The sequence below is a fragment of the Balaenoptera borealis genome (genome assembly GCF_965194805.1).
Source record: "Balaenoptera borealis genome assembly, chromosome: 14".
In the NCBI taxonomy this organism is placed as follows: Eukaryota; Metazoa; Chordata; class Mammalia; order Artiodactyla; family Balaenopteridae; genus Balaenoptera; species Balaenoptera borealis.
This window is the reverse complement of record NC_138875.1, coordinates 66,267,735-66,292,991: the sequence shown is the minus strand read 5'-3', so window position 1 is coordinate 66,292,991 and position 25,257 is coordinate 66,267,735. Positions and strand designations below refer to the sequence as shown.

Here is a 25,257-nt window from a genome sequence, read left to right as displayed (position 1 = left end):
ATCACCGAGGCCAGAGACCACACTGAATCAGGACAGAGGAGGCGCTGGGCAGAACTGTCACCACGCTCTCCTCTGATGCCCTGACCTAGCAGGCTGGCCTTTTGTAGCGCAGCTGACCAGGGGACCTGGCGTTGGGCACCACCAGCCCTGACACAGCACATGTTCCTCCCGGGGCATCCCAGCCCCTGCTGCAGTGGTGTGGGGCCCAGGGAGGGCAGGAGGTCTCTTCTGGACAGCAAGGAGCCCATGGGGGTGGGAGACCTACTGTCCCCAGTGGTTGTGGAGGACATGGATGGAGACACTGCGTGTGACTCCAGCCTGGATTCAGTGAGACCACAGCCATGACCCGCTGACCAGCCGGCCTCTGGCACTCCCTTCCCCCGAACGTTGTTCCTGATCCTGCCCAGTGCTCTGTCCCCAGGCACAGCTGCTGTGACCCCATGGCCCGGTATCTCCTGCCACACTGCCAGTCTGGGGGGATGGGCTGGCCCAGCCCTGGGGGTGATACGGGTGGTCACAGATGGAGGGGGGTGAGGTTTCGAGGACCCACTCAAGAGGCAGTGACACGAAGACAAGGGCTTGGAAACCAGAAACAGGGCCCCACCCAGCTTCTTCATCCCCCTGCCTCACCTGAAAAGGGGGCTGAGAGGCTTGGACCGTGCTGGCCAGGGCGAGCACCGGGAGAACGCTGTCAGCCACCGAGCACCTAGCAGGGTGTGGGGTATGTCAGCCACAGTGACAGCGTCAAGGGCAGGATAAAGCGCCAGCTGCCCCCACAGGCAGGAGCAGCATTCCCAGGCTCGAGGGCCCTGCCGTGGTCCTAGGGTCCTGCGAATTCCCTAAACCGTGTCCCGATTGTATGGCTGCACCAGCACATGTAGGCATCCTTCCTGGGAGAGGCTCTGTCACTTTGATCAGTTTCTCAATGGGGCTGAGACCCCGTAAGACTGCCCTTGCCCAGCCCCAACCCCCTGCTGATGGAGAAGCCAGGGTTAGGGCAGTAATAGCCCAAATATTACTTCCTAAGGATGAGCATTTTTGAAATCCATCTTGTTGGGCCACAAGCAGAGGTTCCCAACTGAGATGTCTACCCGCCCCCCAGCCCTGTCCCCAGCTTCTCATGTCCCTGCAGGAACTGGCCACCTGCTGCCCATGGCTCTCCAGCTTTTCCTCCAGGAGGGGTGGCCCAGGGCTGTGCCCAGGGGTGCAGAAGCTCCACCTTGCTGAACAGTGTTAGGCAAGGGTGTTGGGGCCCAGGGGGTCCTCAATCTGGTCCCAGGAGGGGCTGTTTGCACTGCCGTTCCCTCCTGTGGTGGCAGTGATGGTCTGCAAGCCGGGCCAGGCCTGCACGCACCTGCATCATGCTGTTTGCTAATTTCCCGTCAGTGACTGACAGCAGGGGGGCTTGGATCAAGCCAGCAAGATTTAACACAAAAACAAATAGAAAGCAGTTCTCATTTCAGCTGAAGCTGAAAAGGACTGGAAGGACTGGGGCTTAGGAAGAGGCATCCTCCCTGGGGGCGGTAGCGGTTGAGGGGGGGCGGTAGCGGTTGAGGGGGGGCGGTAGCGGTTGAGGGGGGGCGGTAGCGGTGGGGGGGGGGGAGGTGGGAGGTGGGCGGATGAGGTGAGAGCAGGCAGGACCCAGAGCCCGGACCTCATCCTAGGCTGCCACCCTTCCTCCCTGGGCCTGGGCATGACATGGGGAGCTGGGAGCAGGACACAGGAGCTCCAGGCCTTGCAGAGCAAGTGCTCCAAGTGTGGCCTTGGGCATCTGGGAGTCAATTCTAACTCAGTCCCCCCCCATCCAAAGTTACGAGATGCCCACTGCCCTCGTCACACCTGCCCGGGGCTCTACTGGACACCTGTGGGATCAGGAATGGTCCTTTCTGGCTCTGAGATCCTGTCAGTCATTGATTCTGAGACTCAGTGAGAACAGAGAGCAGAAGAATGATGTGTGTTTGGGGTGCAGGGGCCAGCTGGCCACACAGACTCGCAGGGGACAGCTCGGTCAGGTGGGCAAAGCCCCCAGCCAGGGCATGAGCGTGTTTTGGTGCTGGGGTGGGGCAGTGACCTGCCTGTGTGGCCCCAGGGTCATCATGTGGCCACCTGTGGTCCATCTGGGCTGTCTGGCTCCTGAGGACTCGCAGCGCGCCGAGGCCAGCATGGCTGTGTCAGTGGAAGGAGGGGGGCTCAGTGGAGCACACTTGTCCCGAGGCACCCTGGTCCCAGTCCTGTGCCGGGCACCGTGGGGAAACGGTGGGGCCCAGGGCGCGGTCCTTCCTCTCCGGGGGCAGATGTCCGGGTGGGAGGATGAGGGCAGGGGAAAGAGGCTGGGCCTCAGGTGCTGTCGCAGACTCTGCACACAAACCTCTAAGCCCCCCAGACGGGCTGCCACACTTGCTACTATTCTGGGTCACCCGAGCCCCCTCTGAGCCGTATACTTGGGAGACTGGGGACCAGCAAACAAGCTGCCTGGAGAAGGTGGGTGCTGAGCATGGAGCGGGGACGGGTGGCGTCAGGCGAGGTGGCCCGAGGCTGAGCTTCCGCTGTTTCTGGCAGGTTCAGGATGGGTTTCAGGCCATTAGGGCCCGAGCACAGCTTCCCCGCAGCCTGTTATCTTGTTTAAACAGCCCTACTGTTTGAAGTGGCAGGCCTGGCCAGCGCTGTTACTATGAGCGTCACAGTTGTCACTTGATGGGGGGCAGGGGACAGGCAAATGGTGCTTCTGACTTCTGGACCCGTTGGAACACACTCCCACCCCAGTGAAGCCCCATCTGTCACTGGCCCAAGGCCTGCAGGGCTGAGCCTCCTCCTGCCCCCACCTGGGCTGCAGCAAGCCGCCCCCTGGGAGGGGAGTGGCGGTGGCCCTTTGCTGAGCCCCCTTCTCGTCCCTGGGGAGGGGGGCCAAGGGCCGTGAGCACCAGGAATGTGGGGCGCGAGGTGCACCACCCCGAGTGCTAATCCCTCTGTGCTGCTGGCTAATCCCCACTCTGGCCGCGACTCCCGCGGCCTCGGGCTGCCCGTCTGCAGGTGGCAGCGGAGGCCAGGGGTCAGGGGAGCAGGAGGCGGGGCACCGACGGGGACACACAGTGGAGTTGGTCCTGGGGCCGTTGCACGAACCCCGGGGTTTGGGGGAGGAAGATGAACCCCGAGCCTTCGTCCCCGGCAGGTCAGGGGGTTCCTGATGGTTTTAAAGCCAGAAGGGCACCTGCCTATAAACCCTTTTTCCCCTCGTTTTGCTTCACGACGGCGCTGAGGCGAGAAGGGACACAGGCCACTGCCAGCGAAGGGCCAGGACAGCACGGAGCCTGCTGCGGGGAGCGGGGGAGGCCCAGTCCTGCCAAGTGTCAGGGTCCTGGTGGGAGGGGAGGGGAGGCTGGGGGCGCAGGCGAGCCCCTCCCCAGTGACCAGGTCCGACCACCTGGACAGGCAGGACACGCGGCGCCCGGCGTCCTCTCACTGTAGCCCCTGCACACGGCCGCCTTGCCGACCACCTACATCCCGCACCATCCAGCCCTGCCTGCCGTGGCCCTGCGGCCAGCAGACCACTCACCCTGCCGGGCACTGGAGAGAGCAGCCCCCGCAGACCGGGTCGTGGTGCTCAAAGCCACAGCAAATCAACAGAAGGATTCCAGCTGGTGACTGGCTACTTCGGGGAGGCTCAGGGACGGCCTTGAGAGCCCACCCCTCCGCCGGGACCCAGGGGAGGACAGGCTGGTGAAGGCCTCACGCGGGAATGAGTTGGGGCCAGGTAGAAGGTGCCGGGTCACCCCGCTGGGATGGGAGCAGCTGCTGGAGGGCTATGCACAGGGCAGCGAAGTGACCCCAGGTTGCAGAGACACGCAGCAGAGGCAGGGAGAGGTGGGAAGGAGATTCCAGGTGCCGTCAACTGGACAGATGCAGGTAGAGCCCATGGCCCAACTCCGGGACCCCGGCCTCTGTGGGGGGGTCGTGCCCACTCCTGGATACTGCCTCCCCTGGCAGAGGCAGCCAGACAGTGCCCTCCCTCCATGCCACCTGCCCCAGCTTGCTGGCTTGGCACTGGGTGGTCAGTGCACGTGTGTCCGCTCCTAGGGCCTCAGTTCTCTTAAGCCAGGACTGCCCCTTGCTTCTCTCTGTGTTTCTGAGAGTGACTGCTTGACGTCCAGGGAAAGGTGCCGGGAGAGGCCAGGCTTGGATCTCGGACGCTGGTGCTCGGTGGTAGGGATGCTGGGCCCCCAGCTTCCTGTCACTGCCTGTCGACCACGTTTCTCCTGTGACTCACTTCACGACAGGCCAGAATAACTGCCATCTCCTGGTTGGCAGGACCTGAGACTCTTGGGTGAGGTCAAGTCCAAGGCCAACCGAGGCAGCCATGGGGGCTTGGGGTGGGGCTGCCTCAGGGCTCCTCACTCAGGCCCCCACCCCTTTCAGCCTGTCCCACTCACATCACCCAGGGAGCCCTAAAGCTGAAGTGAGCCAGGGAGAAAGGGGGTCAGACAGAAGATGGGGGGGTGGGACTGGTTTGAGTGGGCGTCTGGTGCCAAGGGTCAGAGCAGGGGATCAGGGCCTGCACTGGGAGGCCTCTGAGGTCCCAGGGACACGAGAGGGTGGGGTAGGAACACGCTGAGGGACTGGAAGGGGGAAGGGGTGCCGAGGAGCGCCGTGGCTGTGCCTGGTGGAGGGGAGGGCGGCGGCGGGAGGGGCGTGGGGAGTGAGCTGCCTGTGTGGCAGGGCCGTGCCAGTCGATCTTGGCCTGGGTGTCCCGAGGGCCCACAGGGTACAGGGGCAGTGTGGCTTCGTGGGCTTGAGGGCCCAGACTTGGGGAATGGGTGCACTGACCCTGGGCAGCCGAGGGGGAACACTGCCCACCCCAGAGAGAGAAGGGGGCGGGCGGCAGCACCCCCGGCTCGCCCTGTTGCCCCCGCACAGGCTGCGGCACCACCCACTCTGTGCCACCCGTGCAGACGAGCCCCGGAGACAGTCAGGGGCTCATTGATCCATTAGCCTCATTAATCCAATTCTCCAGTCGGGCGCGGCCAGCACTTAGGCTTGTGGGAGGAAGAAGTGGGGAGCGCTAACCAGGTTGGTCTGCACGTGACCCCGGTCATCCAGCTCTGTCCCCAGGCACCCCCCCGTTGCCTGAGGCCAGGAGCCGGATGGGGATGGCAAGGACCAAGTGGTGGCTGTGGCCGTCAGAAGCTCTCCTTGGGGCAGAGGGGCCTGGGCAGGCCAGGCTGGGCCTCGCAGCCCCCATTCCCACATCCATAAATGGGGATGTGGGGAGGAGCCCTCACAGCCACTGCTCTGAGAGGAGCAGAGGGCTGGACCTCTGGACATCACAGCAGCCTCCACGCAGAGGAGGAGCAAGGCCCAGAGCCTCCAGGGGCAGCTGTCGAGGGCAAGGCACCATCCTTCGGTAACAATCCCACCCCACCCCTCCCACTGGGAATCCCACCCACCCACCCAGGGCACTGCAGGCAGGAGCAGGTGCCAGAAGGACCTCCCCTCTTGCGTGCCCCTGTGGAGAGGGACACCTGGCCCAGCTAAAAAGATGGAGCGTCTTCTGCCTTCGGTCTGTGTTGCTGTGCGAGGCCGAGGGTGGAGGCTTCCTCCCCAGTTGCCATGGAAACTGCATGCTGAGTGTCTGAGTATAAGCTCAACCAAGGGAGGGGAGCAGCTGCCCTGGGTGGCAGCTGCTGTCACAGACTCTCAGTGTTGGCAAGGGCCCAAGGGGCTGCCCTACTCCTGCGCCGGCCAGTGCAGAGGGCAGCTCTGAGGCCTTCTTGCCTGCATCTCCCTGTGGGCACTGGACCACCACCACATTTGCTCTCTTGTCTGCATGGGGCTGTAGTGACTCCGTCCAGGCCTGGGTGAGTCAAGCACACAGGCCCTGCCCTCCCGCAAACACTTCCAATGAGGGACGCGATACTGGGGGCGGGGGTGGGGGGGTGGAGAAACGCAGATTCTGGCGACAGTGGGGAGCCAGGGCTGCCTGGGGAGGCCCGAGCGTCCCATTCCCATCCCTGCGGGCGTGAGTGGAAGTCTGAGTCATCTCCTGCACCGGCTCCGCACTGGGCTCCTGCCAGGACAGCGGGGCCATGCTGCCTCGCTGCCCGAGGCCTCCAGCTCAGTCTGGGACTGTTGCTCTGCTTCTTGCCACCCCACCCTGTTCCCGGGGAGCCCTCCTGCCTGCATCCTGCAGCCTAAGGGCAGACGCAAGCCAGGGCCTTGCTCCCCTGAGCCACCCCCACGACCCGAGACAAGCTGGAACCCAAAAGGGAAATAAGCTCCGGAAAGATAAGGACCCTCGGTGGACGAGCGGGGGAGCTCAGGGCTTCAAGCCACTGGGCAGCCTGCGGGCTGGGCCCGGCCTCTCCCCTGCAGAGCCCAAGGCACCTCCCAGCAGGGCCCCCTGAGCACCCCCAGGCCGCACTAGACTTCTCTGCAGCTTTGCATGAAGATGAAGACACTCACCCCTCTCTCACCCCCAAAGACCAGTCCCCCCACTTCTTTGGTGACAAAGAATAAGCTATTTCCCTGAGCGACCAGTGCCATCCTTGGAGGGGTTTTACTCTGGAGGCACAATCCTGTCTTCACACCTTTCCACAGTTGCAGGTGCATCTAACATAGGCCCCTCCACCCCGACCCCTGTGCACCTGCCCGGACCTCGGGACCTGGGTGTGACGGTGGGGCCCACTCGCCCTCTCCCCGCTGGAGAAGGCTGGGGATGTCCAAGCCCGGATCCCCCGGCAGGGCTCAGGGTGGGCCAGGGAGGTCTCGGGGGCTCCTCCCACCCACCAGGCCCAGAGCACAGGGCTCTGGGCCTCACCTGCCTCCCGGGCAGTGGAGGTGGGGAGGACAGTCAGCGCTGCACAGAGGACGGACCCCAGACTGCCTGCTGGGATGTGCCGCTTGCTGGGTCAGCCACTCCTCCACGCCCGTCGAGCCATGCCACCACAGAGGGAGCAGAGGCTTGGCTGTTACTTTGTGAAGGTGCCAGCTCCATATCCAGCCCCAGCTGGACCCTCCCCCTTGGCCCATGCAGCCAGGGTGCTGCCAGGAGGCTTCACTGCCCGGTCCCGCCCTCGGCGCCCTTGGAGCCTGGCACTGTTGCCCAGGCCGGGCCTGGTGGCTGGGCCTCAGGGCTGGCACCATCGTGGTGAATGGAGCTCATTCATGTCCGCAGCCCAGCCTCCCAGCTCTGCTTCCAGCGTGAAAAGCTAAATTCACAGTTCCCAAGAACAAACACTCCAAGCGCTCCTACAACAGGCAGACCTGGGCTTCCCAGACCGAAACGGAACTGAGAACTCGTGTTAGGGACGAGAAACCTGAGTCCCAGGGCGGGACAGAGCCTCCCTGGGCTCTGAGCCCCAAGCAGCCGAGCCAGCACCAAGGCCCAGCCCCGCTGCATCCTTTTCCCCCTGCCGGCTGCCCGCTGCGGCCCCAGGCCTCGGCCGTGGCTGGCCTCTTGTTGGCCTCATCCTAGCCTCACAGGGCCCCCTGCTCCAGGCCACCTCCCCTTTTATCTCTGAATCATGCCGTGATGGCCGCTCTGGTCACTGGTGCCCGGCATGGAGACTCAGCTTTCCAGAAGTGTCAAGTTTTAGCCCCCGGCCTCGTGAGCAGGATCCCTAACAGACCATGCTTTACAGGTGGGGAAACTGAGGCTCAGAGCAAACAAGAGCTGGCGGCTGGCAGAGCAGGGGTTCTGACCCTCGTTGGCCACTCCACAAGCTCACCTCTCCTCCATCCCCCTCACACCTAGAAGGGCACCTGGAGCGCCTCTGCCCACGGAGGCTGAGGAGGGGCGGGGGATGCAGGCCTAGCAGTGAAGGTTGTTGGCGTGCCGGCGGGCTGGGGTTTCCGGGTCTCCCGGGCCCCGGGGTTTGGACCGGTTCTGGGAAGGGCTGAAACCTTGACATCACCAGTACTTTATGAGGTCTGGGACTGGAGCTTCTGCTGTGCCCAGGGCGAGCCGAGCAGGCAGCGTTTGGGTGGCCCCCTTGCCCACTGGGGGACCCGTGCTCCCCTTTTGTAGAGTGCAGGGCTGGACTTGGGTGTCCACATTCGCGGCCAGTGCCCCCCAGCCAGCCGCAAGGAAGCCAAAGGCAGCCCTCTTGGCCTATTAAATCAGGGAAACGGGTGCTCGCCTGGCACTTGGTGCTGTCCTGTGCCCCTGCAACAGTGAGCGAGGGGCTGAGTGTGTGTCACAGGGTCTGGGCAGCCATTGGCTCTCCAGGCTGAGCAGTTACGGAGCCCCCAGAGCAGAGGAGCCAGGCAGAGCTGGGAGCCAGCAGCCTGGAGGGAGGTGCTGGTGGCCCTGGGGGCTCAGGATGGCAGCTGAGCTGGGTCTGCAGAGTCCAGCCCCCTCCCTCTCCCTCCCACGTCCCACAGAGGCTCTGTGCCGGTGGGGAGGGAGGCAGGTCTTGGACAAGAGGAGATGAGGACGCCAGGGCGCCGGCATTGAGTAGCATGCAGAGCGTCTGTTGGGAAGGCAGCCGCAGGCCGAGGCCCAGCAAACCTGGTTCCTCTCAAAGCAACACTGTGTTGCTCCCGCAGCAGTCCTGGTGCTGGGTGCCGTGATCGTCCCCATTTTACAGATGAGGACACTGAGGCCGGGAGAGGAGAAAGGACTTGTCCAAGGTGCAGCGAGCCCTGGTGTTGAGAGCAAACCCCAGGCCCCAAATCTGTACCCATAACAGGGACACCTGCCCTTTCGTGACTCAGGGGAGCCTTCATGGGGGACCAGGGCTGAGGCTCCCCTTCGCACCCCAGCCCCCAGCCTCCTCAGGATGTTCCAGGAGCCGGTCTGGTCCAGGCCACCACGGGTGCTGTCGTGTGGCAGTCGTGCGCAGGGTAAAGTCCTCCACCACTGAGCTCGGCACTTAGCAAAGGTTCCAGTCTCCGACCAGCAAGCTGGAAGCCCCTTAGAGGGGGGTCACCAGCTGTAGCCCCCTGGGGAAAGTCCAGTCTGTTCGGTGAGGTTGAGTATATTCGGACGTGTCCAAGCAGGAGCTTTCTCTGCAAATGGCTGAGAAATGACTTGTGCGCCACCCTGGGGACTGTCCAGCTGCTTCCCAGGGTCTGACGTGCGCTGTTACAAATCACTGGTTCCTGCCCCTTCCCGAGCATGGGATCGCCACCGCTGCCCAGGCCTCTGACGGGAATCATCTGCTCCGTGTCATCTCTGTACACGATGTGTCTCACTGTGAGCAGCTCCTGGAGAGAGCTGGGTGGGCACCAGAGCCCTGGGTGGCATTGCAGGTGAGCAGTCGTGGGGTATTTTCTCCTGGGAGGAGCAGCTGCAGAGCTGAGGGCGTGGAGGGCCTCCTGCTGGGGGAGTGCTGGGGTTGGTGCAGACACAGAGTCCTCACCCAGCCCTGGGAGTCACCTGTCCAGGGCCCCATCCCCTGTGTGAGGTGGGGGGCCTCCCCGGCTTGCAGCGAGAGGATGTTTGTGTCAGGCTGGTGGAAGTCATGGCAAGACAAGGCATGATGGGCAGAGTCCGGTGACTCCAAAGCTGCCCCAGCTTCATTCACCCCAGGGCCCAGTGGACCACACGAGGACGGGGCCCAACCCTGTGACCCACAGCACCAAGTGGGTGGAGTCAGAACCGGGTGCCAGGGAGGCGTTGGGGAGAACGGGGCCACAGCTGGCCCCCAGGCTGAGCACACCCTCAGGACCAGGGAGGCCCCGAATGCAGACCGAGGGACTGGGATTCCATCCTGGTGCCAGAGCACCCCAGATGTGTGCGGCAGGAGGGGGCGCCAGGGTGCGGGGCTGGGAAGAGGAGTCGGGGCTGAGGCCACGGAGGGCGGGCGGAATGGGGAGGGGGCCCTGGGGGAGGCCCTGCCCCGTGCGCCTTCCTCCCGTACGCACACTCTTGTGCGAGCTTCTCACAGTTTCCAGAGTTAACAGCTCAAAACAGCACGTTCCTTTCTCAGTGATCTGTGATTCAGGTGTCAGCCTGCTGCTCGGCCCGCACGCCCGTACTCGGGCTCCTGCTCCGGCTCCAGGAGCCTGCACAGCAGTGGTGGTAGCACCAAGGGGCTCCGGCTCCCCCTGCCCCCCCAGTGCCTTCTGGGCTGGCTCCTCTCCTGGCTGAGGGACCTCTGTGTGGTGGGTCCCGGGGCACAGTGCCCCCTTCGCCGTGCTCACCCAGCGGCTTTGGGGGAGGGCAGGTGGAGCTCCCAGGCTCCTGTGTTTGTCCAGCCCGGCCAGGCAGTGCCTCCCACGGGCTCCCTGAGCGCTGCCCGCCTAAAGGATGGCCCGTGTGGGTCCCCACAGTTTGTCCCAAGGGAGAGGGAGGGAACAGGGAAACCTGAGCCCCACCTGCCTGGAGAGCAAGAGGAGCCCCAGGCGTGGGCAAGGGCCGGACACAAGGGGCGTCTGTCTGTCCTGCTCAGGCCGCATAGCAGTGCCCGTCCTGCCGGCCTCCTCTGCCCTCTGTTGCCTGGCGAGGCTTGGAGGGACGTCTGTGGGGTAGAGGGGCCGGCCCCTGGGGTCTGAAGTCAGCCTGGGGTGCGCTGAGCAGAAAGGGCAGACGCAGCCTGTCGGGGCCCTGGGGCCTGCTCTACGCAGGACATGGCAGCTGAGCTCTTCCCACCCCCACACGCCCTGGAGGACCGACCCTTCTCGGCACACGTGCACTGTTTCAGCAGGAGCAGCTGGCCTGGATGCGGGAGGCACCCGGCTCTCACCCCCAGTGACCCAGCAGGGTCCAGGGAGGCAGGCCCAGGCCTCTGCAGATGCCCATCCTAGCACCCCTGCCTGGCCCCACTCCACACTTGCCCACCCACCCTTGAACCCCACTCCACACCCAGGGCCTGGCCTGGCCACTGGCCTCTCGTCTCTGGGGCCCCGTCACCGGCACGAGATCTGGGACCTGCTGGTGGCCCTCAGAGCCTGCTCAGCAAGTGTCTGCTCAGTGGATTAATGAATACATGCTAATGGCCACATCTATTATTTATCTGATGTGAAATCTGGGGTCAGAAGCACAGCACCTGATTATGACATCATTCCCATGAGATATGACAGCTCCGCTGGTCCCTACCGCGCAGCTTCCGGGAATCCGTAAGCGCCAGTTACTACCCTGTAGAATGTGACGTTCCTGGACCACCACTTAACTGCGTGTGGAACGTCGTCCGCTCCTCCAGGCACACCTGGGGGTCCTGCATCCTGTTTCTCTCTGCAGAAGGCTTACCCCGCCCCACACACACCCAAGACCTGAGACTACTCACTTTCAGAGCTTCTCTTATTCCTGAGCTTGTTCTAAAGAAGGCACAGGATGGATTTTGGAAACGGGCCCTCCCCGGTGGAGTGCAGGACCCTGAGGCAATGTCTACGTGGTTGGGAGGGGGGGGTTCTTTCTCAGCACTGATGCTGTCAGACCGTGTATCTCAGAGAAGGCAGGGTCTCTGGGAGAGCAGGGCTTCGTGGGGCCTCCCCCGGGCACCACCACCCTGGGGCCAGAAGCACTGCCCGTCCACCTCGGAGGAGCAGCAAGCCTAGAGCTTCCGGCCGTGGGACTTAGAGCACATTTCCTGCCTCTCCAGGCCTCAGTTTCTTTATCTGTAGAATGGGGATAGGAAGGTGTGAGGGTGGAGCAGGCCGGTGCCCGTGTCCACCCATCAGCACCAGCTGCTGCTTCCCTGTTGTTACCACATCATCAGAAAAGTCCTTAAATCCGATGCCTCCGATCTACACTGGCCCCACACTTGGGACGCTCATCTCATTCATTTTATTTTCAAACACGGGGCAGCTTTCACCAGCAGCAGGAGTCCTTTTAGAAGTAGGATGGTCAGTTGTGCATGGGAGTCAGACGAGGGCCCTGGGTTCCTTGAAAACCCAGAGGCTCCACAGCAGGGTCACGGTCCTCAAGGGGAGGTGGAGAGGGCCAGGGCCACGCTCTGTGGTCACGGTGCCTCCTGGCCACCGTCCTCGCGTCCTCTGTGCTGGTGGGGGCGGCGCGGCCATGGGATCCTCCATGTGGCCTTGAGTGAGCACACCGCCGGCAGGGGCCAGGCCTGCCCAGCTCTGCCCTGCCCCCTTGCTTTCGTGAACACAGGCCTCCCCCTCGCGGACTCCAGTGAGGACTGATGCCCCGCCTGGCAGGATGGAGGCACGGGGCCAGCCAAACCTCAGCAGGCGGAGCTGACTGCTGGGGAGGCTGCCCACACACTGCCTGCGGGGGATGCGGCGACAGTGCCCCCATGGGAGGGGGGCTTGCCCGTGCAGGCAGCCCCGAAGCCACGTGCTGTCAGTGACCGCGGGGGCCAGAGGGGGCCAGTGGGGTCGGAGGGCACAGGACCAGCTGGGGCCCGGCGGGGAGGGTGCTCTTGGGCCTGGCAGGGCCGGGCCGTGCTGACCGCCCCCCCTCCCCCCCCAGAGCCGGATGGCGGAGAGCCTGCGCCTCTTTGACTCCATCTGCAACAACAACTGGTTCGTCAGTACCTCCCTCATCCTCTTCCTCAACAAGAAGGACCTGCTGGCGCAGAAGATCCGGCGCATCCCACTCACCGTGTGCTTCCCTGAGTACAGCGGCCAGAACACCTACGAGGAGGCCGCCGTCTACATCCAGCGGCAGTTCGAGGACCTGAACCGCAACAAGGAGACCAAGGAGATCTACTCCCACTTCACCTGTGCCACCGACACCAGTAACATCCAGTTCGTGTTTGACGCCGTGACCGACGTCATCATCCAGAACAACCTCAAGTACATCGGCCTCTGCTGAGGAGCCAGCGTCGGCTGTGGCGAAACTGGGGTATCACACCCCCACTCGCGCTGGTGACCAGCACGGGGGCAGAAAACGGGGGCCCGGAGCGTGTCCCCCGCCCCGCCTCCTCGGCCCCCACGTTTCCGCAAACATGAATATGTACGGATAGATCGCTAGGTAAGTAGACACACTTGCGCACACACACACACGCACACACACACGTGCACGCTCTGCAGACAGCAGGCTCCCCACGTGGCTGAGGTCCCATGAAGACTTGAGGAGCTGTCACCAAGTCCACCCCGAGCCCCTCCTGCCACATCACCCTGCCTTCCCGACGTGGCCCCACTCTGCATGGGGGTCCGAGGGACCACAGGGAGGGGCGGCCGGCTCCCTGGGAGGCGACTCAGAGCAGGGGCCACGCCGCCCCACGTACGCGCTAGGACCGGGCACCAGGCCTGCGACAGCACTGACCAGCCCTCTGGCCACTCACAGCTCTTTTTAAACCGCTTCGGAATATGCAGCAAAACTCCACATGGTGACACGCGTGGCGCAACTTGTCTCAGACCAGGCCAGCTGGGCGCCAGCTTTTCTTCTACGAGTCGGACGTTTTATAAACCGAAACCTGGTTTTTCTCCTCTGACGTCTTTTTTTTTTTTTTTTTTTTTTTGGCCAAATCTCGTGGTGTTTCGCAGAAATACAGAAAACTTCCAATGCAGTTGAGTATTCTTTTTTAAATGCAGATTTTCAAAACCTATTTTTTTTTTTCGGGTGGTCCTTTTTTGTGTCTGGCTTTGCTGAGTGTAAAATTGTTACCTGGACGAGTCTGTCCCTCTGCGCCCGGCAGCAGCCTCGGCGCCAAGTTGTACATAAGCCCGTGCAGCGTCCTCTTGTTACTGGTGCGGTTTCCGCTTCGTTTTTCTTTCAGAAAATAAATGTGATGTATTTAAAGAAGGTCCTTCACCCAGGAGCGAACGAACAATAGCTAAATGTCTTGGTATTTAAAGAGTAAATTACCTGTGGCTTTTCTGCAAGTGGAGGAAAGGGAGGCCAGAGGGCAGCCTCGACTCCTGTGAAGGCTCGGCCGCCTCGCAGCCTGAGGGAGGCCCTTCCTGCCCAGGGCCCGCAGCACTGCCACCGCCACCGCCACGTGGATTACCTTGGCTGAGGGCCGCGTGCAAACACGAAGGCGCCGCCAGAGCCCTTGCCAAACCTCCTCTCGGCCTTTGGTACCCTGAGCCCAAGGTTGGTGTGAGGAGTCACAGCCAAGGACTTTAAGGGATGTCGAGAGGGAAAGAGGAGCTGGTGATCGCACGAAAGTCCGAGATTGTCTACTTTACGAAAATAAAATATCCTGAATGAGCCAAGCCTCGTCCCGAGTGCTGTGTGTGTAGACAGCGTGCAGGAGGGTGGCGGGGACACCGTCCGTACTGAGGTTCCTTTTTCTCTCCCCCCTCCCTCCACATGTTTAGGAAAAACCGTTTTGAAATGAATGTCAAGAACAAACAACCCCAAGAGTAGAAAGACGCTGCAAAAGAGGGAGATCTGCCAGGCCTGTGTGTCCCAAGGGGCTGAGGTTTGGGGGTAACGATGGCACCAGCCCAGGCTGCACCATCACCTGGACTTCCCCCAACCCTAAAGACACCTCCACTAGGGTCAGAATCATCCCCACAGAGCAGAAGAGATGCCCAGTGGGCTTGGAGGGTGCTGAGAGCCCCTGGCAGTGAACGGCGAGCCTGCAGGGTGTTTGGAGGAGGGGCCCCGCCGGCCCACCGTTGGCTGACTAGCCAGTGTGGTTAGGGGGCCAAGGGATGGAAAACACTAGTCAAGGAATTTTGTTCACATTGCACCAGGCTCCTTACAGACTATCTTATTTCACACTCATCCCTGCGGCAGGGTGTCAGTGGTGAGCCATTTTACAGATGAGGAAAGATGCCCAAGGTCAAGAGGTCAGGGAGCAGTGGAGCCATCCTCCCCAGGAGGAGCAGAGGGGGCCGGTGCCTCCCGACACCTGGGTCCTCGCCCAGCTCTGCACCTGGATGGCCAGGGCAGGAGCCCACGGGGGCACAGAGCTACCCCATGTCGCCGCCTCAAACCCAGGACCGGGCATGAAGCCCCAAGGGAGGGATACAGACAGACACACACGTGTGCAGGTACACAGCACTCAGACACACGGACCTGGCTTTTGTTCCCCCCACCCCTGAGCCCAAGTGGGGGTCCCCTTCACACCTTCCCACATCACCAAACAGCGAAAACCCAAGGGGGCTTTTGTATAAGAAATAACCTGTGACTTAAGATCTTTGAGACTTATTTTGCACTTTAATGCCAACTGTGAAAAGAGCAGTAATCTCAGCGTGAGCATCTTTAACTAAAAATACACAGTGAGAGGGAAATGGAAGGATTCTGCCTCCTGCCCAGACGTGTTCAAGGAGGGGAGGAGGCTTCCCTGGGACAGTGGTCCCCTCACCCCCTCCCCCTCAGTCTTTATCTGCTCCGGTTCTTCCTCTCACCAGCTGATCCCTCTGCTGACAGGACCGTCCCCATCCTCACGGCCCAAGACCCATCATCCCCTCGGGGCCCAGCACCCCAGGCCATGGAAGAGCGCCCAGGCCAGGGTGAGGCAGGAAGGGGTGTTCGCACCGTCTGACCCGCCTCCTTCCCCTGCTGCTGCCTGAGCAGTGCCTGGCACGGGGGAGGCACGTGCTAAGCTGCATCCAGAGAGGTCCACAGACACGGCATTAGCTGCAAGCCCAGGCCCAGCAGAGGGGACGGGGAGAGGGGGCCAGAGTTGGTGGAGGATGGCCCTGAGGGGAGAGGGTCCCCTTGCCAGAGGGGCAGGGTCACCGCTGGGGGGCCTCGTGCTTTGCTAAGTCTGGGTGGGGAGCGGGGGGCTACTGTCCGCCAAGGGCTATCAGGCTGTCAGGCTGAGGATGTCCACCCCTCACCCTGTGCTCCCATGGACGCAGTGCCCCCATCTCTCTCCAGCCCCCAATGGTGATGGCGGGATGCCAGGAATGCCCCCGCCACCTCCCCGCCCAGCCCTGGCTCTCTCCTCTGGGCAGGGAGGGCACCTGCCTCTGTCCGCAGCCCAGCTGCACATGAACGGGTCGGGACAGCGGGACAGTGGAGCTGCCGGCGGCTCTCAGCGCCCAGCACTGTGTGTGCCAGGCAGAGCCTGAGACCACCATCAGAGGGCCTGAGGGGTTGGGGACACTTCCAGGGGGCCCCCAAATCCAGTTACAGGAGAATCCTGGGTGTCAGCCTGGAGCCCTCTCCTACAGGATGCTGTGTCCCCACAGGGAGGAGACGGGTTCCTCCAGCATTCCTGGCGGCCGGCCACTCAGGGCCTGGAAGACGGGGCGCCTGGCATTTGCCCCACGATTTCTCCTCTCCTGACAAGCAGGCCCAGGCCTGAGAGCCGGAGCAGCCCTGCTGGGTGGTGGCTGGTCCTGCGGCGCCCCCTGCTGGCCACTCTGGGAAACCACGCAGCCAGCTGGACCTGGCCGGGCGCGCCAGGACCCAGGAAAGACCTCGTCCCCACAGATACCCCAACACATGGGCGTGAAGTGCAGCAGGAAAACAGCCGACAAATCGTCCTTTAAAATCCTGCATAGAAACTGCTAAACAACCAGTATTTGTTGAGTGCCAGCCACGTGCCCAGCACTCCACCAGGTGCAGAGGGTCCTTCTGGTCGTGGCCGTGGATAGAGAACCCAGACCCATGACCACCAGCACGAGAGCCGCTGCGCCCTGCATGCAGACCGTCCCAGAAGAGCCGCCGGCCCCCTGTGACCTGTTGCTCCCGATGGGCTTCAGTAGTGCCCGAGGCCCCACGCTGGTAAGAGCGCAGCCCCAGAAGTAGATGCCTTCACCCACCCAGACCCCCACCCACAGGCCCAGCGAGGACACCCCCAGGACACGGCTGCACGGGCCAACCCAGGAGCCACTGTGCTCAGGGCCCCCTCAGATGGTCCTCCTGGGGCGCCTACCACACTGCATGTCCCCCTCCCTCCCTCCAGCTACCCACCCCCACCCCGCCCACTGCTACCTACCCCTCCCCAGAGTGTCCCAGGCCTCCCTCTGGGCACGGACAACGAACAGCACCCAGGAAATCCTGTGATAAATCCTGCGATAAAGTGCAAACTACACCCCCCTGCTCCCCATGGTAAGCCTAGTGCTTGCGGATTCCAGCCTGTCCACCAGAACCCAGAATACCTAGAGCTTTTGTAATGAAGACAGTGTTGGGCTGGCCCAGGTACCTTCTTGGACTGAGTGTGGAAAGCAAAATTCTTTCACTTTTAGAAGAAAATATGGCAGGATACCTCCATGAGCTCTTAGCACCAAATTCTCTTAAACAACACCACAAAAAGAGAAAAAAGTCACAAAGGAAAAGATTGATGAAACTCACTACTATTCAAATGAAAAACTGCTGGACCAATGAATAAACAAACAGAGAAAAGCCACGCAGATAGCCTGGGAAGTGATATTTGCAATATGTGTGACCAGCAAAGAGAATCTCGGATAAACGAAGCACTCCCTCAAATCAATGAGAAATGGAAAAAACAACTCAGCAGAATGGGCTCAGGCTCCTGGGAGGCCCTGGGCAGGAGAGGAGATGGAGGCGGTGCTAGGCAGAGAGAAGACGCCCCTTCCCAGCCTTGGGGGATGGCAGAGCCATAGGACAGCGACAGCTACGCAGCTCAGCACTCGGCCAGGCTGCCGGGAGGGAGCACGATGGGCTCTCCCGGCTGGGAAGCAATTGTGATCTCCGGCCCCATGATGCCCTTCTCTGGGGAAGTCCTGGGGAAAACCAGCACATGCAGGTCCGCCGGACTGGAGTAAGTTCACTGAATGTAAGTACACACGTTCAAACAAGGGATGGGCAGGCTGGGGTTATAATCAGGAAATGGAGCCCGTGACACACATGGGTACATTCCCAATGATAGCATTAGGTTTTTCAAGTACAGCAAAATACATTTAGAGAGTTTTTAAAACGTGCAAGGCAAGATCTATATATAATTACACCTATGCCCCCTTCAGTGGAAGCGCAGAATCCTAACCGCTGGACCGCCAGGGAATAATACAAAGACATGTGTTGGGGATGAAGTCACTCACTACTGGTGGCTCCAGGGAGGGCAGGAGAAAGGGTGCTGGGTGGGGGAGGTTCACAGGGGGCTGTATTTTTTTTAAGCAAAAATCTCAAGCAAATATGAAATATGGTTGAATGTTAAGATTTAGCAAATCTGGTGATGGTTCCTGATGTTCGTTATCATCATCTCTCTCTTCCCCTGAACGCTTACACAGGTCACAATAATTTTAAGAGCCTTGAGTGAGAAATGGCAAGTCCCCTCTCTCCACACCCCGAGAAGGAATGTTCCTGAGTGCTGAGCAGAGGCATCCGTGGAGCTCAGCCCCAGAACTGGTCCTTTATGGAGACGCCCCGATATCCCAGGGGCCCTCAACCATGGTCGCCCAGGAGAACCAGCCAAGGTGCATTCAAGGAAGATGTGGGCAGGGCCCACCAGGTGACATGGGATAGGGCCAGCGATAGGGTGGTCTTTTAAAAAGACCACCCGGGGTTCTGCTGTCCGGCCTGGCACACCCAGCCCAGCCCAGCTAGAGGAGGGCATGGTCCCGGCCGGTCAGCAACCCCAGCTCCCAGGGCTTTGCTCAACCTGCCTCTCTGCACCTGTCCCCTTAGTCATTTCTCTCTGGGCCCTGATTCGGGGAGTGTTCCCGCCTGGTCCTCACTTCAGGCCTCTGGGGGGGGTGGTGTCCCATCAGCCTCAACGTCCCAGATGGGGAAGCAGCCTGTCTAGGGGCACACGGGGAATGAGGGGACGGCAGAGGGACCTGGTCTGTCCGACTCCTGGCCCAGGACATCTTAAGGCCCGTGTCGGCCTTAAGGAACCCCCTTTAAGGCCTGATATCCTGCCTCTTGGAATGAGTCCCTCATTTTAAAATGCTCATTGTGTCTTGTGACAGGATGGGTGTCAACCTGACACGAATCTCAACCCTCCAGCTGCGGTCAGTCAGCGGGTGGCCATTACCCTGGACTCAGCATCAAATTAGCAGGAGCAGTCAGCTGAAGGGGACGGTGAGCCAGGGGGTGGGGTCTTTCACCCTTAAAAACGTGCTCTGGTGCTTCTCACAAGAGGACATTTACGGGGCTCTTATCACCAGGGAAATACAAATGAAAACCAAAGTGAGACGCAAGCACACACCCACCATCATAGCCAAAAGATCAAGTGTGGGTGCGGATACAGAACGCCTGGGACCCTCATTCACTACTGGTGGGAGCGTAAATTGGCGAAACTCTTTTAGGAAGCCATTTGTAGTACCTTCTAAAGCTGGACATAAAGTTGCCCTGTGCCCAGCAATTCTCTCCAAGGCATATCTCAAAAGAAATGCATACACATGTCCATCCATCGAAAGACATTTGTAAGAATGTTAGCGACCACTGTGTTCTCAGCTGCCACACACTAGAAACAGTTCAAATGGCCATCAGCAACAGACGGGATAAACAAACCGTAGCGCCCTCATATAGTGTGCATACCACACTCCAGAGCAAATCGGCAAAAATCAGTAATACACAACGCACAACAGACACAAAGAAGCTAGAAACAAAATATTACAGACTGTATGTTTCCACTTATGTAAAGTTTAAAGAGGCACAAACTAACCCATGGTCTTATAAACTGAAGACAAATCAGCCTGTTTACGTTTGGGTGAGGCGTGGTGACTGGGAGGGGCAGGTGCTGGCCATACTCCGCACATTTCTTGATCTGGGTAGCAGTGCCCGGAAGTGGCAGGTTCACTTAGTACAAGTTAATCAAGCGTTCACGTATGACGTGTGCCTTTTTAACATGTATAGGGTACCTTAATAAAAGCATAGCTTTTTAAAAAATATGCTCTAAACTGTGATCGGCACGGCAGGCGCCTGACTGGGAGAGGAGGCCGAGGGCCACGCAAGCGCCCACGGTGAGCCTACCTGCAGGCAGCTGCGCCAGGTGCTTGAAGGCCAGGTGCAGGTTCTCCCGGCAGGCTGATTGGGGGTCGCTCAGCAGGAAGGACAGGGCGTGGATGACGTCATGCTCTAAAAAGCCATCTCTGGGGAAGAGAAGTGGGATTTAGACACAACGAACGTGCCAGGAGAGGATCCAATAAGAACCTAGAGGCGGTTGCCTGCCCTCCCGTCCCCCTGGAACCTAAGCCCGTGCCAGCTGGATGGGACCGCATTCCTGTGGCCTCCGGAGAGAAGGCGCAGGCTGGGGGTGGCCCTCAAGTCGGGTGAGAGCAGTGCGGCCTGAGTGGTGCAGGACGACTCCAGGCAACAGAAGCGCATAACCGACCTCCCCTGAGCAGCCGGGCTGAGCTGACCGCCTTTCTCCACCTGCCGGGCACACACCTGCGGACTGTCCAGGGCAGCCACGTGCCTCCAGACCCACGCAGGCCTGTTTTGCTTCTTGTTATAATGATATAGATTCATTGAATAGCAGGTAAGCCAATTCAATGGAAGAAGAGTTGGTGGTTTTTGTTTTTGTTTTGATTTCCTTATGAAAACAAAGGTGAATGCTTTGGGAAGACTCCAAAGTCAGTGTCTAAAAAAATAAAATAAATAAATAGGGCTTCCCTGGTGGCACAGTGGTTAAGAATCCACCTGCCAATGCAGGGGACATGGGTTCAAGCCCTGGTCCGGGAAGATCCCACATGCCGTGGAACAACTAAGCCTGTGCGCCACAACTACTGAGCCTGTGCTCTAGAGCCCGCGAGCCACAACTACTGAAGCCCACGTGCCACAACCACTGAAGCCTGCACACCTAGAGCCCGTGCTCCGCAACAAGAGAAGCCACCACAACGAGAAGCCTGCGCACTGCAACGAAGAGTAGCCCCCGCTCGCCACAACTAGAGAAAGCCCATGAGCAGCAACAAAGACCCAATGCAGCCAAAAATAAATAAATAAATTTATAAAAAAAAATAGTGAGATGATTGTAAAGATTCTAGAAGGGTTTTGCATGCAGATTACTTCATTAGTGTCTGAGTGCTTGCTCTACTTTAAAGAATCAAAGCTCCATGATGTTACAGGTGCTGGTTTAAGCAAAAAAAATGATGGGAAGCTCCATCCAGTGGCGCTCTCCACTCCAGTGGAGTGGCTGTTCATTCCACAGCCAAGAAGAGGAGAGGCACACAGGGATTGGTGGCTGCCTAATCGTTTAGGGGTTTGGGGTTAAGATGAACTGTTTGAAGGGAAGATACAATTTCTTCCAATCCTGGCTTTTTAACCATTCCTTCTGATTAACCAACTAACTGCTGGGCCCAGTCACGTCTGGTGACGGCTTCAAGGCTGCAGCTCTCGAGGCTGGGGTCAGAACTAAATGAGAACTCAGAGCGGGGCCTGGCCCAGTGCCTAGCACACAGGAAGTGCCTGACTGTGCTCTGCCGTGAGGTCTGTATGAGTCGTTCTGGGAGAAGGAAATCACAGTGGGACCCCCAAATTGCAGGGGCCTTCCCTGACCCCCGGTGTGAGGTGTCTGGGCCTCTTCACGCAGCGCCCAGGCGCCCACTCCGAGTCACCCTGCTGGTAAGTCAGCTCTGTAAGCTGTAACTCCCCAAGGTGACAAGAGGCCAGGCCCCTGGCTTCCACGCTCATCCGCTTCCCGTCACTCCTTGTGTGGGTCCAGGGAGGCAGGAGGTTTCAACATGGGCAGTTACTCAGGGCTCGAGGGGTGAGATGACCATTGAGCCCGGCGGACTTCAGAAGTCGGCCCCGGTCACTTCTGCCCTTTGTCCAGCGTGGTGTGCTGGAGTGAGCTGGGTCTTGGAATCCTGGACCCTGGGCACACCAGCTGCCTGCTCCGGGCTCCTCCCCGCCCCTTGCGGTGGTGCTGGGAGGGACATTGGAGAACAGTGTGCCAGTCACATCAGGTCCTCAGTCGGTGACGGTTTCTGCACCGAGTCCCCCCTGCTAAAGTGGCTACAGCCAGGAACCACCCCCCACACCTCCTATGAGGATAAACAGACCTACGGTCACCGTCACTGGGCTCATAGTTTCCTGTAATCCCCAAACTTCAAGCATCCCTCCTCTCAGCCTCCGTCACCCTCCCTGGGGTTACTTCTAATGTCCAAATCGGGTCCGGAAAGAGGAAAAAGGAACAGGAAGAATGAGAGAAAGCACTTTGCCGGATCTGTCTTAGATGAGAACAGTGAGACTCGACCAAGAGCCTTGCCAGGTCAGAGCAGGAAAGGGCGGCCTGCAGATGCCAGGTTCGAGCCCACTCCTCCGTCCTCCCGGGCACCAGTCTGCCCTGTTTGGTGCCACACCTGTGAACTGGGGCGCTCACTGTGTCACCACCTCCCCACACGCATCCAGTTCATAGCGACCTGTTGGGCCAGGACGGCGCAGGGATTGGGCTGGCCACCCGCCTCCCAGGGACCTGACATCAGAACCCAGAGAAGAGACGGGGAGCTGGGGGGTCGAGGGGACCGAGGGGCTGAGGCGGCCATCTGGTGGTGGCCCTGAGCAAGCGGGTGTGTGAGTTCCCAAAGACCGCCCATCGGTGGGGAGAGGGAACCAGAGAGAGAGTGCCCGGGGCCACCCAAGCCACCACGGGGCTGACACTTCACGTGCATGAACTCATTTAACTCCCTGCCCCGCGAGCAGCTCATTCAAGGTCGTTCAAGGGCGTGCCACCCAGGGGAGGGGTGTGGCTCCAAAGCGTGACATTGATACCCAGACGCAGCTGCCCACCTGCCCACGTTGTGGGTGGCCATGACATAGAGCACCTCAGTGGTCTTGATGCGCACCAGGTCGTTGGTGTCCTTCAGCAAAGCTTTCAGGCTCTCCAGGCAGCCTACGGGCAGAAAAACCTCTGAACATTCACCAAGCTCAGAAACCAGCTAACCTAGAAGTCGACAAGTGAGCTGATGTCCAGAATGAGAGCACCAGGGCTCTACTGTTTGGGGGTGTGAGGGCATCGTGTGGGTGATGGAGTGATTCAGAGCCACTGGCGGGGGCTCTGGGTGCTAGAAAGGCTCATCCCCCAGGACCCTGTCATCCAACCCCCCTCGTGAATCTCTGCACACCTCTTCCCAGTCCTCCACGGGGTTCAGAAAATGCCCTTTGCATTTGGAGAGACTGGAAGTCAAATTCCAACCTTGTCACCCACTAGTCGTGTACCCTTGAAAGGGTTACACCTCAGGAAGCCAGACTGAGCACCTGAATATCTTGCCTTATTTACTTATGGGGCAACCCTAGCCTCACACTGCTTCTCTCTGAGCCTCCATTTTCTTCTCTGTGGGTTGAGGAGGTTCCTTCCCTCCCAGGGCCAGTGCTACGAGGACTAAGATAACACGGGCACTGCACGTATAGCAGTGCTGGCCCAGAGTCGGGCTCGTTAAATAGCAACCTTTATTATTGAAGCTCCACCCGGCATAGGAGGCCAGACTGGGACCGCTGCCACCATCTCTGGGATTAAACTAGCCCTTCAGATAAGGCTGGTGGGAGAGGCGGCAGTTCACTCATCGTGGGCCTGATCTGGGACAGGTGTGACTGTGCCACTAAAATCAACTCAACTCTTATGTGGGTAATTAAGAGAGTGGGACACAATGGACACAGGTCCCCGTGTATGTGTGGTTTCAGTAGGGCCAGTGCCTATCTTCTGTGACAGCCTTGCGGATGAGACAGATAAAGGCCTATTTGGTGGATGTGTGGCCACCGGGTTGAGTCATAGCAGAGGGGGCTGACCACTGGTGGTGTCCAGTTGAAGATGGACTGACCAGCTGGGAGGGATGCTGTGAAGGGGCCACCTCAAGCTGCTCTGTGTCTGTCCATCCAGACCCCAGTCGTGGTCACTTGGGCTGTGCCACGCTCACCTATGCGGATGGCCGTGTAGACGTGCTCAGGGTCGTGCATGAGGTCACACAGGGCCATGAGGGCTTTCTGCCTTGTCAACAGGTCCTCCGACTGCAGCTCCTCGTTCAGCTTGGGCAGCGCCCGGCAGCCGTAGGCAATGGCAGCCTGGGTGGGGTTGATGTCAGGGGGCAGGTACTTGGAGATCTGGGCGTGGGCCATCTTCCCACGCCTCCCACTCCTGCACAGGGCGACTCTGTAGCTTTCAAAGTGAAGCTCTGCAGAAACCACTGATTAAAAGAACCCAAAAGTTGTCATCATTGCTACTGTGATTTGGTATTTTTACTTCCATTTTACAGATGAGCAAGCTGAGAGTGAGAGCAATGAAGGGATTTGTTCAAGGTCACAGTGAAGCCCAAACTTCACAGTGAAGTGGCAGCCCTAACTGCAAACTTCAGAGTTCTCCCGATACTTTATAGGCTGGGCCTTGGGACAAAGGCATTGAAAACACAAACTAAGCCAAATAAGCAAACACTGTATCAGCTCCATTCAGTGCTTATCTTGTGCCAGCAATACCTAATATCCAACTCAGCTACCCCAGGAGGAGGGGACTTCTATTACCCACATTTTATGAAGGAGGAAACTGAGGTTTAGGGACAATGAGCTGTGGAGGTCACAAACTAGGATAGGAACCAATGTTCAAATCTGGGTCTAGCACATTCACCCATCAGGGACCCACAGTTGGATGCTTCCGGCACATCCATAGAGAAGGAAATAAGGTTAAAGTGTGATTTATTTTTATTACACACACACTTTGAGCAACTGTAGGCAGTGTGGCTTAGTAGTTAAGAATGGGCTCCAGACCCAAGCCAGTGGGTGGCCCTTAACAAGTTATTTCCTCTGTGTCTTTCTGCAGCTCAAAAGGGAGATGATAATAGCACCCACCCCCACCCCAACCCCCGACCCCCGCCAAGCTGCCATATTCGCTGAGACTCTTGAGCCTGGCTCACCAGGGCTCCAGATACTTTGGCTGAGTTATTATTAAGCTGATGGTGGTTGTGACCGCGTTTAGTGGCAGTGACAAGCCCCAGCCTGTGGGAATCGACTCCACTAAGAGAGGTGAACCGGACTCTGATTCCGGGCAACTGGTGACTAGGGAAGGAGGAGAGGGGGCCGGGCTGGAACAGGAGAGGGGGCCCGGCCATTTGGGATCGGGGCTCCCCTCTCAGGAAACGGTGGGCGCCAGGGACAGGGGCCTACCCTCATCTAAGGGGTATGGGCTGCCTTGGGGTGGGAGGGCACGGGGCCTGTTGATCATGACTGGGTGGGTCTGGGGACCCCTGTCCCCTGGGCCCTGTCGGCCGCCACAGACTCACCTGCTTCAGCGCGCAAGGTTCTGTAGCGCACGCCCGTTGCCAGGCGACCCGGTTGCCAGGCGACCCGGAGCGGCGTCGGCCACGCAGCTCTTGCACACTCGGCGCCCACCGCGCAGGCGCGAACATCCCCAGGCCAGGGCCGGCAGTAAAGTGGGGGTGGTGATATTTTACAGGGTTACTGTGGGGAACAAAGGCGGCTCAGCTTTGTTTGTAGTGCAGAAGGGAAGTGTCTGTGTGCGCCTTTCTCTGTACTGGGCACTTGGCACGCTGTTAATTCTCAGAGTAAACCTGTGAGGTGATAACATTCTCCATTTTACGGACAGGAACCTCAAAGAGGTT

The 25,257-nt window shown here is 59.8% G+C and overlaps 2 protein-coding genes across 2 annotated transcripts in view; one reads left to right on the top strand and one right to left on the bottom strand.

Moving 5' to 3' along the window:
• The window catches only part of GNAZ (G protein subunit alpha z), a 42,377-nt gene extending 28,316 nt beyond the window's left edge, over positions 1 to 14,061 (top strand). The window contains exon 3 of the mRNA XM_082355065.1: positions 12,371 to 14,061. Coding sequence (XP_082211191.1) covers positions 12,371 to 12,715 — 345 coding nt within the window. The 3' untranslated portion in view covers positions 12,716 to 14,061. The remainder of the gene's footprint in view (positions 1 to 12,370) is intronic.
• Positions 1 to 24,998, bottom strand: part of RSPH14 (radial spoke head 14 homolog) — a 61,922-nt gene extending 36,924 nt beyond the window's left edge. The window contains exons 1-4 of the mRNA XM_082355066.1: positions 24,919 to 24,998; positions 23,566 to 23,832; positions 22,442 to 22,544; positions 19,685 to 19,803 (exon numbers count right to left, since the gene is read on the bottom strand). Coding sequence (XP_082211192.1) covers positions 19,685 to 19,803; positions 22,442 to 22,544; positions 23,566 to 23,764 — 421 coding nt within the window. The 5' untranslated portion in view covers positions 23,765 to 23,832; positions 24,919 to 24,998. The remainder of the gene's footprint in view (positions 1 to 19,684; positions 19,804 to 22,441; positions 22,545 to 23,565; positions 23,833 to 24,918) is intronic.
• Positions 24,999 to 25,257: the final 259 nt, after the last annotated feature.